At 49.6% G+C, this 11,511-nt stretch overlaps 1 protein-coding gene across 1 annotated transcript; it reads left to right on the top strand.

Annotated features, from left to right (window-relative positions):
• Positions 1 to 528: 528 nt before the first annotated feature.
• On the top strand, positions 529 to 9,639 carry LOC130890426 (H-2 class II histocompatibility antigen, E-S beta chain-like). Its single transcript, XM_057794346.1, has 5 exons — positions 529 to 628; positions 3,329 to 3,598; positions 7,941 to 8,222; positions 9,042 to 9,152; positions 9,551 to 9,639. Exons 1-5 carry the CDS (start codon positions 529 to 531, stop codon positions 9,637 to 9,639), a joined length of 852 nt encoding a protein of 283 aa, XP_057650329.1.
• The last annotated feature ends 1,872 nt before the right edge of the window (positions 9,640 to 11,511 follow it).

Genomic DNA, 11,511 nt, shown 5'->3' with positions numbered 1-11,511 from the left:
ATGACCACAGCACCACAGCCTTCTCCAGCTCTAGGAAATGTGAGAGATAGTGGTGACATCATCTGACATGGACATCATCAAGCTGCGTGTAGTGAGCACCAGGTTAAAGGTGACTGACTCGCAGCCGTCTTCCTTCATCTCCTTGGCTCCCACAAGCGTCAAACACACAGTGGTCCCAGCAGCCCTGTGTAGGAGGTGACCGCTCGTCCAGTGCTCAGACTGACAAATGAGTGATACCATCGCAGAGCTGGCTCAGCACTGCGGCTGCATGGAAGCATTTCAGCTGCGACTGGATCAAGCATTAAAAATACCAAATTAAAAAAGAAATTGCTGGTTTCATAGAGGGCCCTCATAGTGAATTTCTAACTAGTAACTGATGATGCTGTTCACATCTGATGCTGATTGGCTCCTCAGCATCGACCTTACTCAGCACAGCACCAAAGCAGTGAATCCCCTGGGTCTTCTGACCTGGGGTGTGGATGGAGAGAGGAGACAGTTTTCAGGGTGTGAGATCACCTCTCCTCCAGCATGGTGTGTCTGTGGCTCCCCAGAGGCCCCTGGTGGCAGCTGTGGTCCCTGACACTGATGGAGCTGAGCCCTCCCGTGGCTTTGCTCAGGGACCCCCGACATAAGTGCACACCTCAGGGGCTGAGCTGCTGGGAGCGGGGGAGGAAGGGGTTAACTTCTCACTGTCCAGGTCAAGCCCCTTGAATCTACTGATATTTTCTGTGACCACCCACAGTCCTCACATGAAATCCAAATGGTTACCCCAAACAGAAGCCTGGATGCCTGTGCTCTCAGATCTGTGTGAGAGGCCCCGTGTATCAGCCATTGCTTTCCAGTTTCTTCTGGAGCATCTCCAGCCTGTGTCACAGTCCTCAGGGCCTGGAGAGGACTGATAATCATGATGTTAAATCAACCCCTGCACAGGGCTTGTCCTTATTGTGTTGAGCTGTATCAGACAAAGAGGTTTCTCTTTAAAAATAGAACTTCATACGTGTGTTTATATTCTATGTTGTATGTATGTTTCTGTTTTGAGCTTCCTGTGTAGAAGCTCAGCTGGGTGGTGGGTTAGTTCGCTTTCTCCTCGGGAGCTAAGGCAGCCTTAGAGCTGTGGGCTCCGTGAGCCGTGAGCCCCCTGAGCCGTGGGCCCCGTGAGCCGTGGGCCCCCTGAGCCGTGGGCCCCCTGAGCCGTGGGCCCCCTGAGCCGTGGGCCCCGTGAGCTGTGAGCCGTCCTTCTGAGAGCCTGGGGTGGGTTGGAGCCCGGTTTGGTTTTGCTTTCACGTTTTGTGGCCTGGAACCGCGAAAGAGGATTGAATCTCATCAGCTTCCCCCTCTGATCAGATTTGACAAGTAAATTTGACATTACATTTTAAAAAGATCTGGCTTGTGAATTCTCTGGATCTGTCATTCAGATCAGAGACTGTGGGTCAGTGTTGGGAACACGGTTTAAATTTCTGGAAACTTCTCCAGCTTTTACTTAGGAAAAGCCCAGAGGGCTGCGTCAACCCCGGCTTTTAAGTGCTTGGCTCCCCACGATCCCTCCAGCTCCTTTCTCGCCTGCGCCCTCACATTCTGAGATTCATTGTCCTCTGCTTTCTTGACTAAGTTCATGAACTCTCTCAAGTTTTTATGCATGGTTTCACCTCACCTCACGTGTGCACCCGTCCGCAAACACTTGTAGCCACCACCCTTCCCGTCTGAGACCTACATAACCATCCTTGATACTAACCGTCGTTCGGTTCCCCAGAGCGCGTGGTCTCTGGTTCCGCCTTCACTCCGGTCTCCCTGCCGTTTCCAGGTACTGAGCCGCACCCTTCTCTCCTGACTTGTCTCGTTCTGGGATCGCATCTTGACCGTTTCCCTTTGGTTTCTCACTTCAGAATTTTAAGCTGAAGAGCGAGAAGAGGTCGTTGCTTTCTCCTCTTTAGACCCCCAGAGGCAGCACAGGCCTGGGTCACAGCCAGCCCTAAGGAGCCTTTGGCAGAATATTCTAGAAAGGGTGAAGAGGCTTGAGAGTGAAGGTGGGAGGCAGCTGTCAGGCTGAGGCTCAGCCCTGAGCAGTCACTGTGTGTGGTCTCCATTAGGACACGGGATCAGAAGGTGTCCCCTGCTCCAGGGCCCCCTCTGGGTGCTGATCTTGGAGGAGTTGACCTGACCGCGGCGGTCGCTACCGGTCCCATGGCTGGCCATGGCAGGGTTGTGCTGTCTTGTTTTAACCCATCTGGACTGTTCGTTTCTGGACTGTGGGTCAGTAGCAACACTTGCACCCTTTCTGAGCAGCAGAGATTGTTTGTATGTGGGAGACATCCCTGCCATTCCTCCAGGGTTTTGGTTCTATTTTGGGACATGCTCTTTGACGGGTCTGGAGCCAGGCTAGGCTAGTGGCCCGTGAGACTCCTGGATTCCTCTGTCTCCCCCACAGGGTTAAAGGTGTGAGCCCTGGAAATCGAAAGGCAAGTTCTTTACCCTTGAACCATCTCGAAAGCCTCGGCAGCGGATATATTCTTGGCCAAGACTGGGAGAACGGGAGATGGAATGGCCGATCAATTTCTCCACCCTTTTGGGGTCTGGAGGTCATAGACAAGGACTAAAGAAATGAGGGGAGGCACGAGCTAGTGAAAGGGTGGGGTGTTTGTGCTTTCTCTGGCAGTGGAGGTAGGTTTTCCCAGAACCTGGGTCCTTCTCTTTTATGGATTTTGTTAAGATTGTAGTGGGATATTATTCGTATTTTAATAAATAAACCTTGCCTGAAGACCAGAGGCGAAGTTAAAGGCACTAGAGGTCAGATAAAGGTAACACACACCTTTAACCCCAGAGTTTGGGAGACAGAGGCAGATGGATCTGTGAGTTCAAGGCTACCTTGGGCTACACAAGACCAATACAGAAACAAATTCAGGTGGTGGTGGCTCACACCTTTAAGCTCAGTACTAGGAAGTCACATGCCTTGAATCCCAGCACTAGAGGGGATATAATATGGGAGGAGAGAGAGGTTTAGTTTGCTTAGTCTATGGTTGCCCAGCCTTGGTAGAGGTAAGACCTCTGTAGTGGTGGCTTGGCTGCCTGGCTTTTCTGGTATTTAGGTTGAACCCCAATATCTGTCTCTGGGTTTTTATTATTTGTGCTAGAGAGAGAGAGAGAGAGAGAGAGAGAGAGAGAGAGAGAGAAAGAGAGAGAGATTGAGAGAGAAGAGAGAGCAGTGTAGGCAGAGGTGGTTCAAGGCATTCATGCCCACTTGGTTTGGGTATCTGAAGAGGGACAAATGGCCTTGAGGTGTCGGGTCCCTGAGAGAGAGTCACTTGGGCAGGTGACACTTCTGTCTCCACAGCTCGTTTCTTGCAACAAGTTAAAAGCGAATGCCATTACTCCAATGGGCTGGAGCGGGTGCGGTACTTTCAGCGACACATCTATAACCAGGAGGAACACTTGCGATTTGACAGCGAAGTGGGCAAGTACCAAGCAGTGACTAAGCTGGGACAGATCCAAGCAGAGTACTGGAACAGCCAGAAGGGTTTCCTGGAGCAGAAGCGGGCCAAGGTGCACACATTCTGCAGATTCAACTACGCCATTGTGGAGATACTAACAGTGCAGCAGAGAGGTGAGGAATCGGGGAGGGAGGGAAAGGACAGAGATAGAAGGGGAGAGAGGAGGAGAGGACACACAGAGAAGAGGGGAGTGGGGGGAGAGAGGAGGGGAATACAGAGAGAAGCAGGGGGGTCACACACATGTGAGGAGCACCCAGAGGGAGTGTGTGGCTGTTGATTGACAGGGGTGCTTACCTGGACCCAGTCTGACCTGTCACAGGTGAATCCAAGTTGTGACTCCCTGAAGTTTGCATTAAATTCTTAAGTTTACAAAAAGTGATAAAAGTTATAGACATATTAGCATTGCCACTGTTTTAAATTTGCACTGAAAATGCAGCTAACAGGTTTCTGTAGTCAGCTGGAGTAGACTCACATCTGCGAGCCACGGCAGAAGCTGTGGCTGTGGGTTAAAAGTGTGAGCATGCTCTCCTCTGTCCGGAGGACTGGACGTGTCCGTGTGTGTGCGTGCATGTGTGTGTATGTGTGTGCGTGTGTGTGTGTACATGTATAAGTACATGTTTATGTCTACATATAGACAGACATACAGATAGATATGACAGAGATGTTTTCAGTATGATGAGAAACACTTTTAAGTCTATACTTAGAAAATAACCAAGGAAATTTAAAATCTAGAGCTTCTGATTATGATATTAGCAAAACTTTAGTAACTCTAGATTAATAGCTTATCAGAATTCCATTGATTAATGTTAAAATTCTGAACTTTTTTTTTTTTTTTGGTTTTTTGAGACAGGGTTTCTCTGCTTAGCCTGGCTGTCCTGGAACTCACTCTGTAGACCAGGCTGGCCCCAAACTCAGAGAGATTCACCTGCCTCTGTTTCCACAGATTAAAGATGTGTACCACCATTGCCAAGACCTCTGAACTTGTGAAGTCTTAATAGCAATAGCATAGATGGAAGGAAATGTGTGAAATCTCTTGTTTTCACCTCAGATCCCTTCCTTAGACCGTCACCACGCGCAGTGGCACGCTTTAAGTTACTTTCTTAGATCCTCACAACTCACTTTACTTCAAATCTTTTATTTCCACACCATGAGACACAGATGGTTGGTCCCTGAGATCAGTCATCGCAAAGCAAAGTCTTTAAAATAAAGGAATAGTAAAACATTGAAGCCCATTCTGTGGTTTATCTTTCAGTGTGAAGTCAGTCAGCAAGGTCAACCGGTCTGTGTCTGCCTTTCCTGTTGGGAGACCTAATGGCTCTGGAAAAGTGAGGCCTGATTTTACACACAAAAAGAACCAATCGGGCAGCAGCAGCCTCGCGGGGAGGGGCTGGGTGCTCGCTGTTGCTAAACTGATAAAGCTACAGTTGTCAACACCGTCAGCTCTCTTTGCTCAGTGGTTAGTGTTACCACAACCCAGGAGGAGTTGCCTATGCCGTGGAGTTCTTTGGAGAACTTAGGGTTGCCTCTAGGAACTGTCGTTTCTGTCTGTCATGGGAAGCTGTGTGTGTGTGTGTGTATTAATTAATTAGTGAATTAATTAAAAAATATTCTCTCATTTTACATACCAGTCCCAATTTCCACTCCCTCCCCTCCTCCCACTCTCTCCCTCTCCCCCCCACTCCAGAGGGTAAGGCTTCCCATGGGGAGTCAACCAAGTCTATCACCTCGCTTTGAGGCAGGACCAAGGCCCTCCCCACTATGAGCAAGGTGTTTCTCCAGAGAGAATGGGTTCCAAAAAGCCAGTTCAAGCACAGGATAAATCCTGGCCCCGCTGCCAGTGGCCCCACAGACTGCCCCAGCCATACAACTGTCACCCACATTCAGAGGCCTAGTTTGGTCCTGTGCAGGTTCCCCAGCTGTCAGTCCAGAGTCGCGAGCTCCCATAACTCAGGGAGACTGTTCCAGTGGGTATCCCCATCACGGTCTTGACCTCTTTGCTCACATTTTCACTCCTCCCACTCTTCACCTGGACTTTGGGAGCTCAGCCCAGTGCTTGGTTGTGAATCTCTGCATCTGCTTCCATCGGTTGCTGGATGAAGGTTCTCACGGGAAGCTAAAAATTAAACATTTAGCATGCCATATTTAGCAGATCTCTGAGGAGTTTGAACACCATATATCAAGTATACCTGATTTTAAACAAACTGATGTTTTTAGCTACTTGCTTTAGGATTAACCTTGAAAACATATACAGGAGGCTGATAAAGCTTGTCCCTGTAAATAGATTACATTTGTACTTAGCATGACTGACACAGTTCTGAGCTCATTAAAGAATCTGATAGCCGGGCGGTGGTGGTGCACGCCTTTAATCCCAGCACTTGGGAGGCAGAGGCAGGCGTATCTCTGTGAGTTCGAGACCAAACTGGTCTACAAGAGCTAGTTCCAGGACAGGCTCCAAAACCACAGAGAAACCCTGTCTCGAAAAACAAAAAAAAAACAAAAAAAAAAAAAAAATCTGATCATTGGGGTGGAGAGAAGGCTCAGCAGTTAAGAGCACTGACTGCTCTTCCAGAGATCATGAGTTCAACTCCCAACAGTCACATGGTGGCTCACAACCACCTGTAATGAAAGGTGTAAAGGGGAGATACGATGAAAAGCAGAGGATTCGTTCAGTAGACTAAGAAGCTTTATGAATGTCGCCTTAGTTGGTTTATACCACGTGGTCATTTTAATCAAGATGGTGGTGGAGTCCATGGCATGGTCTCTTTTTTAGCCTTGGAACAGTTTGCCGCCAACCACAATGTTTCCATCCTGATGAGATCATCAGCCAAGACGGAGGCGAGTCTCAGGGCTGCTATTTAAAAACATCCACCTTCCTAAGCAAGAGTTGAATCCCAGCTAAACATAGTGAATTATGATTGCACATGTACAGATTTTTAAAAGCATCAACCCTTTGTTACAAGTTTTAAGCTTTTTGTTACATAGTTTGCAGAATTTTAACCACACCCCAAAACTCATAAATCCTAGAGTTTACACAATAGGTTTTAGAGATTTTTGTTTTGTTTTGTTTTTGAGCAGAAGTTAATCATGACGATAAAAGATTTTCAGGAGTAGAAAGTAGAACAGTCTTAGGGTTAGACTTTTGGAAGTGAGAGCAGAGAAAGTTCAGACATAAGAGACTCTTTGGGATCACTTGTTGGTGCAGTGGCAATTGTTAGGATCTGCGGGAATTTGGAGGTCCAGTGTAGCAGCACCGGCCACTGAGCTACACCGAGTCGACGGTGGGAGGGTTGTGAACTGTCCGCCGGCTCAAGAGGGAGCCAAGGCAGAATTACCCTCAGAAGAGCGTCATTAGGGGAGCGCCTGTGACCGCGGGTGTCAGGAAAAACGGTGGCCATGTGTGATGGGAGTCTCAAGGAGAAGCCTCCACGCCCCTAAAGAGAACATCTAACTTTTAAAGATTTCCAGGGAGAAGCAGTTTCCTAGTCTGGGTGACTACGGCTGTGATGAAACTCCACGGCCAGAACACCCGGCAGAGACGAGTGTGCGTGGCTTGTACATCATCACTGTTCTTCATGGAAGAGGGTCAGGACAGGAGCCTGGAGGCAGGAGCTGATGCAGAGGCCAGGGAGAGGAGCTGCTTACTGGCTTGCTCCTCATGGCTTGCTCCTCAGCCTGCTTTCTTACAGAACTCAGGACCAGCAGCCCAGAGGTGGCACCACCCACAGTGGGCTGCGTTCCCACACCCCATTGATCACTAGTTAAGAAAATGCCCCACAGCCCTATCTTGTGGAGACATTTTCTCAACTGAGGTTCCCTCCTCTCAGAAACCGCTTGTTGAGTTGATGTGAGCTAGCCAGCACAGGTGGGCAGTTCCACAGTGTGTGATACAGCCTGGCTTAGCTTCCATGACTCCTGCAGTGGGTGGTCCAGACGGGACCATAAGCAGTGCCTTGGAGATGCAAGGGAGAAGGGCTGGGCTTGCTCCTGCCCGCCAGCTCTGACATCACCAGCAGGGGCCTGCAGTCAGCTCTGGGGCCTGATCTTTGGAGAAACTGGAGTATAAACTGGAGTATAAAAGTGTTAATATTCTGCTGTTCTGAGGACTGCTTTCCAGACCAGGATGGCACTGCAGAAATTCTTTTCCTGGCCTGTCAGCTATGGCCTTCAGTCTACAGGAACCACACAACAGAGGAGGAATACTTTTCTTCCCTGTTATTAATACAATGTATTGTAGAAATTGAAAATATTTTAACTCAATAATGAAAAGTTGTTTAAGGTATAAAATAAAACCTTAGGGTTCCTCAGATCTAATGCCCTGTGATCAGGGCCAATGTCATGGGAAGGTTTTGGAGGCCTGTCTGGACTTCAGCCTGGGTGGATGGAGGCAGACAGGTCCCGAACCAGGGAGGACAGCTCTGCCCTCATGACCTATTCTCACCTCCCTTTCTCCTCTAGCTGAGCCCCAGGTGACTGTGTACCCAACAAAGACACAGCCCCGGGAGCACCACAACCTCCTGGTCTGCTCTGTGAGAGGCTTCTACCCCGGCCAGATTGAAGTCAGATGGTTCCAGAATGACCAGGAGGAGAAGGCTGGGGTGGTGACCACAAGCCTGATCCGGAACGGAGACTGGACCTTCCAAACCCTGGTGATGCTGGAGACGGTTCCTCAGAGTGGAGAGGTTTACACCTGCCAGGTGGAGCATCCCAGCCTGGCCAGCCCTGTCACAGTGGAGTGGAGTGAGTGGGAAGGAAGCTCCTGACCCTGCGAATCCCCGCCCACCAGGGAGGGGCGTGGCTTACCTCCGCCTGTCAGCTCTCTCTGGCCCTGAGAATCCCTGCCCACCGGGGAGGGTCGTGGCTTACCCCTGCCTGTCAGTTTTCCTGACCTTGTTAATCCTCACCCACACAGGAGGGAGCTCGGTTTACCCGTTTGTCAGCTCTCTCTGACCCTCTAAATCCCTGCCCACCAGGAAGGGGAGTGGCTTACCCTGTCTGTCAGCTCTCTTTTCCCACACACTATTTCCACTGGTTCTGCACTGTCCTCTCCTTCAGCGTGGCTCACAGGGTAGGTGTGTGATCTTCTACAAGCACTTTGCCCCTGGGAAGCAGTTATGCCCCCCCCCCCCCACTCTCCTGAGCCTTCAGTGACATCACAGGCCCAGGGACCTGCTTGGCCCTGGCTGCAGCCTCTGCCTCTGGCTGGGTTGTGTTTCTGCTGCTGCTCATGGAGATGATGGACAAGGAGCAGCCCCAAGGGTCATGGCTGACCTCAGGGACGTACAGTCTCATCTCTGCCTTTGCTTAGCTCTGTCAGCCTCAGGACTGTGCATCCTCAGAGCTCAGAGGCTTCTGTCAGCTCCCTTCAGGGTGGCCATATTAAGTCTCTTCATACTGTGAACCTCTTGCTGTTTGATTGCTTCCAAACATCACCAGAAGTGTTCAATTCCAGCTCCTATAGAACAGGCTTCTTCCTCGGTCTCAAAGCTCTGACTCTAGGGGCCCCAAGAGGGAAACAGGATTTGGGCTGAAAACCTCCAAACCCGGCTTCCTTCTCAGAGGCTCAGTCCTCATCTGCACGAAACAAGATGCTGAGTGGAGTCGGGTTCTTCGTGCTGGGCCTGCTCTTCCTCGGGCTGGGGCTGTTCATCTACTTCAGGAACCAGAAAGGTAAGGAATCTGGTGGTGGCCAAGACTCCATAGCATTTCAGAGAAGAGACGTGACTTTGTTCTTAGAATGTCATTGGTGCTGTGGTCTCAGGTGTCAATGGACCCTGAACCCAACAGTCTGAAGTTACTAGAGTGAACCCTAAGGGTTGATGAAAAATAGAGATGGGAAAGTTAAGGTGGTTCTGACTTGAGAACTGGGAACAGAGGAAGAGTGAAGGAAGAGCCACTGGGCTGGTGTGCCTGAGGCTTCCTGAGCCCCCTCTCTCTGTCCACACTCCCCTCGGCCCTGCCCTGTGATGCCAGAGGAATCTCGGGATGCAGCTCAGCCTATGGGGACAGGTGTCTGGGGACAGATCTGCTCCCATGCACTTAAGTGTCTATTTTATTCTCTTCTCTAGGACAGTCTGGACTCCAGTCAACAGGTAACATCCTTCAGTCTTCCCTCAGAGGCAGATCTGCTTTCCCTATAGTGTGGGCTGGGGTGTGAGGGACACCATGCAGACACACTGGGGAAGATAAAGATTCCAGAACACTGAGCCTTGTTTCCTGCACTTACTGCAGGCCTGTGCTCTGAAGCTCTGTTTACTTGGGGTTTGAGAAGTTCTCTCTGCTCACTGCCATGCTGTCAGGAGAGGCCTGAAGTGGTGAGAGAAGCCACTGCAGAGTTAGGTCTGGAAATGCCACTGTTCCCGTGTTCTGCAGGACTCCTGAGCTGAGGTGACAAGGCTGAAGGATGGAGCTCTCTTGCCATGAAATCATGACCTATCTGGCTGGCTCGAGTTCCTCCATTCACAGTGCTGCCCTAGGACCTGACTCCTCCTGGCTCTGGACCCTGCAGACCTGTTAACCCTGACAGCCTGCTTAGACCCTTCCTGGGCCTGGTAGCCCGGGGACAGAAGTCCCCTCCCTTTTGCCCCCTGCCCTTTGTCTGGAGCTTCTGAGCCAGGCTGCTGTCATGAGCTTTCTTACATTTTCCTCAAATAAACAAAGAATGAAAATCACCTGCTTCAGAGATTTTCAAGAAGAAACAGCAAAGAGGAAGGAATGACCTTCCTCTGTTAGGCATTGTTTGTGCAGGATAAGCATATCAGATTGGGTATAAGAAATAAAAATCCAGTGTTAAATATTACTTGTTAATTAGAGTATTTTTCTAAATTGGATTGAAGTTGAAAAGACAACATCTGTAGAAGGAGCTGCGGGCAGGCCTGCTTTTCGTCCCGCCTGGCTCCCCACACAGCTAGCTTATGCCCCGAAATAACAACACACAAATTGTATTCTTTTGAAAACTGCTTGGCCCATTAGTTCCAGCCTCTTAATGGCTAATTCTCACATCCTGACTAGCCCATTTCTAATAATCTGTGTAGCACCATGAGGTGCGCTTATGGATGTCCATCCTGGGTCGGAGCTTCATGGCGTCTGGCTCAGAGAGGAGAGGCATGACCATTAACTAATTTCCCTTCTTCCCAGCATTCTGTTCTGTCTACTCCACCTATCTAAATCCTGCCCTATCAGGGCCAAGCAGTTTTCTTTAATTGACCAATGAAAGCAACAGATAGAAATATGACCTTCCCACATCAAACATCTAATAGATCAGACATGCTGTTTAAGCACACAAGAATGGAATTCTGAGAGCTGTGGTGGAGGAGGGAGATGTTGCTGTGTCCCTGTCACAGTGTGGGTGAGGACACGGTCAGGGCGATGCTCTGAGTCCCAGGAACTCCGTCCTTTGCTCTATGGAGCAGCTGGAGGTAAGAGAAAGGCGCTTGCATTGGTTGAGAATCTGGAAGGTTCTGCTCTGAGGTTCAAACTGATGAGCCAGTCTCTGACCACCTGAGGATTTCCTCTGGCCTCTGTTATGATTCTGCATGTCAGAGACCTCGGTTGGTGAGAACCAGAGGCCTCATGGCAGGCGAGAGACAAACATGCCATGCAGGCAGAGCTTACTGTTGGAGCCCATGGGAGTATACAGTGAATGCAGAGCTCACAGACCAACAGGCAGACCCACAGGCAGTGTATACCTACACTTCCACATGGAACAACCCATTTTGCAGAGCTACGGGAACACTTGTCTTTTGGAAAATTCATTGCCATATCTATAAAGACCTTGTGAGGCCATGATTCTCCCTTCAAAATGGGATTTATTCCCCAAACCCCTCAGCAGCGTGACTTCTCCTGCAGGGGCATCAGAAGGACTATTCTGTTCCCCCACACCATGCGGCCTTAGAGACAACATTCCCTCCTGTTCTAACAGTGAAATTACAGAGTCAGTCCCACAAATTTACCTACTAACAAACCACTTAGAAGTTTTTTTTAAAATTGTTTTTATTTAGTTATATATTTTATCTGCTCACCTCCCTCT

The sequence above is a fragment of the Chionomys nivalis genome, chromosome 19 (genome assembly GCF_950005125.1).
Source record: "Chionomys nivalis chromosome 19, mChiNiv1.1, whole genome shotgun sequence".
Classification (NCBI taxonomy): Eukaryota; Metazoa; Chordata; class Mammalia; order Rodentia; family Cricetidae; genus Chionomys; species Chionomys nivalis.
The sequence above is the reverse complement of the archived record's forward strand: the minus strand, read 5'-3'. Positions and strand labels throughout refer to the sequence as shown.